This window comes from Dreissena polymorpha, chromosome 7 (genome assembly GCF_020536995.1).
Source record: "Dreissena polymorpha isolate Duluth1 chromosome 7, UMN_Dpol_1.0, whole genome shotgun sequence".
Taxonomy (NCBI): domain Eukaryota; kingdom Metazoa; phylum Mollusca; class Bivalvia; order Myida; family Dreissenidae; genus Dreissena; species Dreissena polymorpha.
Window position 1 is genome coordinate 5,355,638 of NC_068361.1, and position 9,002 is coordinate 5,364,639.

Sequence of the window (9,002 nt, forward strand, 5' to 3'; positions counted from 1 at the left end):
CTTTAAGTTCACGAAGTATTCCGGTGACAGTCGAGTAAGCACGATTGCCAAGGACACGCGGATGTAAACAAACCAGTCAGGTGAATACTACGTTGACCCAATTTATGCTCAGGTGGGTATATTGTGTCATACCAGCCATTTTGAAATCGAATCAGTATCTCGCAAGTTGTTTTGAAATATTGGAAATATTGGATTAACTACGTGTCTGGCCGCACATGTATATATATCCAGGTAAAGTTATTGTTTAATTTCATTCGTTAATAGGATTCCGAACGGCGAGTGTGAGTGAGTTACGCTATTAGCAGTATTTAACTGCGAGGATTTTCACTTCAGTGGTTTTAAGGTAAGTTTCGACGTGCTTCAACAATTTTAAGTCTGTTTGCACATTGAAGAAAATAATCACTTTATAACAGTCGAATATTATAAGAACACATATTACGTTATACAGCACATACTGCTCGAGACATATTACGTTATACAGCACATACTGCTCAAGACATATTACGTTATACAGCACATACTGCTCGAGACATATTACGTTATACAGCACATACTGCTCGAGTAAATAGTGCACTTGAGTCTTGACACACTGTAGATAATCTTAATATAATTCGGCGTTCTCTTAAAGGGGCCTTTTCACAGATTTTGACATTTTTTAACTTATTCATTAAATGCTTTATATTGATAAATGTAAACATTGGATCGTAAAAGCTCCAGTAAAAAATCAAGAATAAAATTTAAAAAAGGAAAAGAACATTGCCGGGAGCAGGTTTCGAACCAGTGACCCCTGGAGTACTGCCAGAGTCCTGAAGTAAAAACGCTTTAGCCTACTGAGCTATTCTGCCGATTACACATACTTGGTGTATTTTATACCTTATATAAGCAATCTTCGTAGTTTCACAAAATTTAACGACAAAAACAGAACTCTCCAAATTATTCAATCGTTTCGCGTTGCAACGCTTTATAATTTTTAGGTTTTAAAATCGTCAAAAGATGCATATAATGGCTATATTAGACCATGGTAAATGTTCAGTATTACTGTTTCCTCGCAAATATCATAACTAAAACGAAAATTTGCGAATCTGAAACAACTTTTTTCAATTTTGTCAATTTTCCAAAGCGTGAAAAGATCTCTTTAAGTTAAGGACATATCACTTTCTGAAATGGCCAGAAGTGGGTGCGGTAATGTTGAAGAATAATTCCTTATATAAGCATTCTATATTAAGTTTGGAACAATATGCACAATAAAAATAGCATATACTTCAGTGATACATGAACCAGTTCTAATCAAATCTTTAAAAAAAAGAGTAAATTATCACATATTTTTACCTTAAAAACCACTTTCTTCTTGGGCGACCAAAGTCCTTATTTTCTTCATAACTCCACTGTTACCAGCTGAAACATACACCACTGTAGAACAAAGTGTTAGAGTGTTATTAAATATAACACACTAGAAACACTGAAAAAAGCATCCTTTTTTGTAAACATCCCTGTTCTTATGAGGCCACGAAGAATTGCGCCATTTTACAGCTGAAAACATACCTCCTGACGAGACTGCGCAATGACGGAGTATTGTCGGGGGCTACGGGGTGTGGCATAAGACCCATTTTCGCATAACGCGGCTAAAATATAATCTTAGAATATATAAGGCTAGTAAAGCCCACGAGAAAATTATTAAAAGCAAATAGAAGTAGATCAAAACCAAATTTATGATTACTCCGTCTACTAATACACTTAAATGACACGAAGATGTTACGACAGTGATATAGACACGTCAATGTAATGCTGAACTGAAGTGTTAATATAGTCGAAACTAACATAACGGTCACTTGAAAATAACGGTCAATTGCATACAACGGTCAGTCTGGATTCCATCCGACGAAAATCACTCTAGTATATTACATTTGAGAATAACGGTCAACTGTCCATAACGGCCAACGGCCCGTATATTTCACTCCGAAAGTCATGTTTGAACTGAAAACAACGGTCACGTGTCAGTCGTTTCTAGTCGCGAAAATTAAGAACACAAATTCTGTGCCATATCATGAGCATGATATTTTGTAAAAAAAATATTATTAGCTCGGCTGTTTTCGTAGAAAACCCGAGGTGTTGTCATAGCCAGCTCGTCGCCCGCCGTCCAGCGTCTGCCGTTCGCCATCCGCGTCGCGCTTAAACCTTAATATTGGCTCTAAAATCAAAGTGCTTCCACCTACAACTTTGAAATTTCATATGTTGATGCACCTTGATGAGTTCTACAGCCACACCCATTTTTGGGTAACTAGGTCAAAGGTCAAGGTCACGTCTGACAAGCTTTCATTTATTCAAAATAAATAAACAGCCGCACCCACAGCCGAGCGTTGGCACCCGCTATGCGGTGCTCTTGTATAACTTTATTACTCTTAACTGCGAGGTTATTTTATAATCCTCAACCACTTAAGACGTTAACATAAAACTAGTTCTATGAACACTCGTGTTTCATTTGGATTAAAATACTTAGAATCGTTAGTATTTTATCTTCCTCAATTATAAATATTCATATTTAAAGGAGTGCATATAGACATGAGAATCACATCTTGTGTTTTCATTGTGATTATAAGTGTTGGACTATTAGTCTATCTCAACTACAGAGGAAGCAGCTATTGAGGGCTGAAATATACTAGAAACATCAACAACAACAACAATAACAACAACAAGACGGGCATTATTAAGTACTAAGCGAATATAAAACACTGTCATTAAAAGTTTTTAAATGTTTTAACAGAATTCGTAAAACATTCGATAATCAATTACATGTTTGGTTAAATGCTTTGAAACAGTAAACAAAATTGTCAAGATCATAAATTCACGCCGTAAACATCCCTTATATAACTGGTTTATACATTTCCGACGTGAATAGATTTAATAGTCTAAAAATAGCCTGCCTTCTGCCTCTGCACGGTGTTTGATTATTGTATATTTTGCACAAATTATACATTTCTATTTTCGTTCCGCCGCGTGAGCACCTTGTGACAGGAAAAGTAATTGACCAGTCGCCAACTCCGCCCACATTTTGTCGATCAGCCAATCAGATATCGATTTTTCACACACCCCTCAGCAACGCTTATCTGGCCGCCATTTTGTCCGACAAACAAAGCGTGTTGTACATGTGGAATGGACGTAATTTTTAAGAGTTTACACAGATTTTATATCAAATGCATGATCATTACTGTTCGATCATTATTCAAAATTGTAGGTGCTTTACATACTTTATAAAAGGTTATTATTTTATCTTTATTTCTTGAACATATGAACGAGTAATGAGAAAACAAACACAATAAATAGTTTAACCACACCAGGTGTGTGTTCTATAAAACGTGTTATACCGTTTGATGCACAATATTATTAAGCAGTTTGGGCAACATAATAATTGCCACACGTGCTTATTAATCTCAGCGTAATTGTCGATGATTAATAAATAACAGTATGTTGCGTGGATCTCAGAATGAAGGAACATTAAGGCATTGTTAGGTACTGTACACAAGAAAAGAAAACTATTTAATTACTTAAATGATTTCCAATTATATATTTTTTTCTGTGGAGCATAAACAAGGGAAATCATTATAAACTGTTTACTTAAATATTGTTTTACCTAAAGTAAAAACAACAAAAAGGTGATTTCAACGCGGCTTAGCCAGCTTAAAGCGACTTCAAGTGTAAAATGTACGGCTTATAATACAACAACAACATTTCTAATACAACATATATTGATACGGGGAGAAATGTGAAAATTGAAATTAACATATAAGGGCCATCTTGATATAAATAAGCAAATGCATAATATGCTTAATGGATTCAATTCAAATGTTCGTGAACAGCACCGTAATACCAACACTTCATTTTTTGGTAGTGAAATGTAACAGGTTCGCATTAAACATAAATGAAATAAAATGCATATTAGACTATCTGTTAATGAAACCACGAAATTAGGGCTGTATTAAATTATGGTTACAATCAAAATTTAATTTATATCTAAATAAAAAAAATCGGTGTCTTTTTAAAAATAACACAATAAAACAAAGATCTAAACATTTTTAATAAACAAAAAAACCATCATGATATGGATATGTCATTTGCATTTAATAAAAATATTTTCAAAATTATATATGAATAGCCACCGGGTTCACTGTCAGACGGTTGAATACAAGTTCAAAATCAATATGAAATAAATGCTCATTTTTACAACGGATTTTTCATCAACTCCCTATATAATATGTATAAGAAACGTTTCTGATAGTCAGTCTGCCGTTAACTCATTTATTTTGATTACGCCATTTCTCTCTAAAGTTTTTATGATTGTACTAACGTTTTACAAAGCAGTTTAGTTTAGTGTGCGACTTTAATAATTTATATTATAGAAAAGAGCATAAAACATCATTACAAATATAGAATTTCCCTCACGTAATCCGCTATAATTGCGATCTGCTTGTCGGAGTTTTCTAATCACTAGACCACGTGACTATGTGGGCGGAGCGATCGATAATTTGGCGACTGGTCAATTGTTAAACGTTCTCGATTGTGTTTGTCGTCTGCAAGGTAACCATGGTGAACATGCCTGTCAGTCGACAGTTTACTTAAAGCAAACAAAAAACCTGTACCAAATTGCAGAATGTTCAATTATTAATAGTCGATATCCATGCGAATTATTCTGAAATTCCATTGAACTTTGGAAAATCGTAAATTGTGATCGATACTGACTGAGGCTCGGCTAATTAGCGCGAGGAGGCCAGATACGATGATGTAACAAATAAGTGAATATTTACAACTTATGTAGTGAATACAAGGAGTACTGAAAGAATAAAGGTGGGCAGTTATGGTCAAAATTATAAGGTTCAACCCTTTGTTTGCAAATGATCAAAGACAAATGAATACTTTATGTTGAACAATGTTAATTACCATCATTGGACCCCAGGATTTTGGTATTTTTGAATGTCGACAGACTAGTCTGAATTTGCACCATATCCATTCTCGTTGTACTGTTGTGTTATCAAAGATCTGGGGCTTGTTATTTCAAAGATCTTGCGACATATTTAAGATTGAAAAGAATGAAACAACAAAACTGAAAAAAAAAATCATCATTAATACCAAACTATACTATACTCTTCTTATAAAATTGTATCGTATATTTAATTGTTCTGCGACATTTAGCTTAGGCGGACCTAGTTTCCTAGTACAAATCGGTCCCTTTAACCCATGTATGCATAGCGTCTAGAAAAAAGGCATTGGCAAACAGCGTATACCCAAATGAGAAGCCGCATGATGCGGCGTCTCATCTGGGTCTGCGCTGTTTGCTTAAAGGAATTTCTGTAAGAAATATTCTAAATAAAGAAATAAATATACTAGACATCCCTAATTTTGGAAATAAATTGATCCAATTTAGAAGGATGGGAGAGCCTAAATGGGTTAATATGCTTGATACGCATCTCCCACTGCCGCTTGAAATCTGTTCTTGACTCACGAAGTAGAAATTGTATTCTCAACTGCGTGTGTGTATTCATTTAATTGTAGTGATGGTTGGAATGAACACTGTGGCAAGCTATTAACTCTCATAATAACATTATGCAACAGACATTCTTTTCTAAATGTCTAAAGGGGCAATATCTGCAAAATTACAAAGGAATACCAAATACTCGCGATTTACGTACATTTGATATAAAGACGTAAAAGGACATTATAAATTTAAGGTAACATACAAGACCTCATTGAATTAGTTAAGTAGTAAAACGATTTGACTTGTGGTAAAGTCTGCGTTTTAGTTAGTTCATGTACTTAGATTTTAATCATTTGGCCCGCGTAAGGCAAAAATCAGCTTAGATTTACATGTAGTTCCTGATCCGTCTAATAAGGAGCTACGCGGTACGCTGTAAAGTCACACAAGGTTTCGTGGTCTCATAAGCGGACCCTGTAGCTCCTGTCCAGACTGTGCGAACGCGAAGGAGCTACCCTGGCTGCATATGACATAAGAACCATTTTCGCACAACGCAAAAATAAGTACATGCATATATAAACCCACCATGCAGTAGCTGAATAATTTAGTATACGAAGTCAGTTCGTCGAATTGATTTGTTTCACACGACCGTCGGGTATTATTTAGTAACCCGGCTTGTGAATTATAACAGTACGTACTTATTTGCTAGTATGTTGATAGCATTGTTCTTGTTATACGTATTTACTGTCAGATATTTGTGCATGACACTCCCTATGCTTTATTATGCAACCGCCTGGTATATCAGTATGACAGCGCGTACACGTTTGTGTATTGAGTTCAGTTCCGATATAAGATTGAGGTATGTTTTTATCATATATACTAACGGCTGGAAACGTGTGTACAAAAGTGTACTTGTCGGAATTTTTCATACAATTGGATAGGCACCTTATTATTTTGATTTGTTTCGACGTTAGTGGAGTATAGTGACAAAAATAACATGTTAGTGAGTGGTTATTTTATAGTTAGGAAATAAACTTATTTCTAGCAGTATACGGCAGTGCTAATGAATTGTGGCGCATTTAAGTAAGAGTAAAAGTTTACATTTGAATCACGTTCTAGAAAATCTGTCAGCCTTAATGAGCAGGGGCGGCACCTTCCGGTATATTGTACTTTCTTTTCAAGGAGGTCACTTCTAAAGGATATCGAAGCCTATAATCGAAGTCTATGCGGAAAGTGTCGTCCCTGATGAGCGTTTGACAACTGCACAGGCTAATCAGGAAGGACAGTTTACGTACATGCATTAAGCCCAGTTTTCCCAAAACAAGGCTCGTTTAATGTATGTGATGTTATTTATCGTGATCTGACCGTGTTTACGTATCTGATACATTTCGCAAATTATCGCTATTTGTAAGCGTACTCTTGCTGTTATATATTCTACTGATAATCGATAGTAGTTGGCATAGAAACAGCCTTTGTCACCAATGTGGTCGCATCGCAATTGAAAAATGAAACCGCGGTATTAATTTATATTAACTAGAAAATGGCCATAACCCGGGGAATTGACGACAAATTAAACGAGATAGAAATGTGTGCACACTGCCGGGCGGGAGGTGGAAAGCTTTATTGATTACTGATTTTTAACCATGTGTGCTGGAAATAGTTATGATCTATACAAATAATGCGATCATTGCTGATGGCGCAATTATATATTATGTATAAGATTTAAAAAGGCAGCAATAAATGTAATCATGTCGCAGTAGGTTAGAGGGGGGGGGGGGTATTGTGTGCTGAGGGATCCAGTGTACCAGGAAAATATCCCAGCCAGTCGGGGAAAGGTGGCTACCGTTGTGGTTTTCACCAAATCGGACAGGTTGGACTTCCTCTTGGTTCCTCAATACAAAAAAATCGATGTAATAAGGGAAACCTAAATAGCTGGGACTTCAGCTTAGAGTCGAAGCTTCGCCCGAGCGTGTTAATGACTCTTTAACAGACTTTTCCGGCGTTGGTTTACACTTAATGATGATTATTCTCATATGATTTGACATGCATTTGCATGATTTTCACTTGACCTGTGGTAAAATTGCAAAATTGGTGAAACATAAAAACTCAATTTGCTTTTTCATATTCTAAGTCTAGATAGGCGCTGCATGTGGTATGCACAAATTATGTTCACGCGCATGTAAAAAAAAGGATGACATTTGTCCCATTTTGATCCGTACAGAACCCGATTGATCCGGTTAGCGCAGTGGTTGTAATACGCTCATATTGATAACTCGGGTTTAATGTCCGCTTCCGGCGCATGTGAGTTTGGTTGATGGTCACAATAACGGAGAGGTGGGGCTTCCTTCAGGTTTCCTACCAGTATGCATCCCCAATCTCAAAGCACAATACCATGCACAATACACCAACATATTTAAATATATTTGCACAATAGCTATGTATCGCTGCAATAAGTCAAAATTCATTCCATCTTTATGAGTTTAGTAGTCTATTAAGTTAATTAGGTAGATGCGTTCTTTTTCCGAACATAGTGCAGCCTTGAAATGACCTGTGTCCTAATAAACTTCGAAATACCCACGTACACCCGTGAGTCACAATTGAATAGTATTCCGTGTCTATTACGGTTAAATGTTAAACCATATATTATTGGTACTTACTATCGTTACAAAAATGTTAAAAATTAGACGAGGATGTGTGAATAATATGTGTCTTGTTTTGAGAAAATTAGACATAACGCATGTGCGTAAAGTGTCTTCCCAGATTTGCCTGTGCAGTCCGCACAGGCTAATCAGGGACGACACTTTCCGTTTTTATGGTATTTTTAGTTTCAAGGAAGTCCCTCCTTACCGAAAATCAAGTTGAGGCGGAAAGTGTCGTCCCTGATTAGCCTGTGTGGACTGCACAGGCTAATATGGGATGACACTTTACGCACATGCATTAAGCCCAGTTTTCTCAGAACAAGGCTCATATGATATCAGTCTTCAAACACGTAAAACTCATATCATCTTATGTATTCACAGATATGAAATATAGGATTTGTTGGAAATATCCAAACGGGGGTAAACAATTGATTAATGTGTCATTTTTATTATTTTATGTTTCAGACTAAACCTTCAAAATTTCGGTCTCGCCGCTGCCTTTGGTTGACATGGACAGTAATTCCAGAGGTATATCAAATGAATGAACATATATACAGAACATGTGATTTCTTTGCCCAAAATTACAGCTTCTTACAGGTTGTTTCCCAATAGCAAATAGTAACTTTTCTTTCCCCAAAATATCTGACTAAAATTTATAAAAAAAAGATGCCAAACATTTCCGATAAACTCAATGATTGGTTTATTTAGTTTATTATACAGCGATATTATTCCGTAACCTTCATAATATAAATTTTAAAAAATCAGTTAAATATGCATTCAATAGCAATTGGAATACTGTTATTTATAATCATTTCAATAATGTTTAATTTTTCCCAACTTCTTGTTTTTTGCGCTAATTTTCCCAATTCAAAAGGCTCGGGCTGCAAAATATACAGCAA

General features: G+C 35.8%; 1 protein-coding gene across 5 annotated transcripts in view; it reads left to right on the forward strand.

Moving 5' to 3' along the window:
* The window catches only part of LOC127837385 (stomatin-like), a 105,474-nt gene that overhangs the window by 68,148 nt on the left and 28,324 nt on the right, over positions 1 to 9,002 (forward strand). Inside the window, exons 1-3 of one of the 5 annotated variants that reach the window (XM_052364390.1) lie at positions 65 to 112; positions 265 to 343; positions 8,569 to 8,631. In XM_052364390.1, coding sequence (XP_052220350.1) covers positions 8,613 to 8,631 — 19 coding nt within the window. In that variant the 5' untranslated portion in view covers positions 65 to 112; positions 265 to 343; positions 8,569 to 8,612. Of the gene's footprint in view, positions 1 to 64; positions 232 to 264; positions 344 to 6,242; positions 6,324 to 8,568; positions 8,632 to 9,002 lie in introns of those variants that run through there. The other 4 variants (XM_052364388.1, XM_052364389.1, XM_052364391.1 and 1 more) reach the window with 4 other exon arrangements.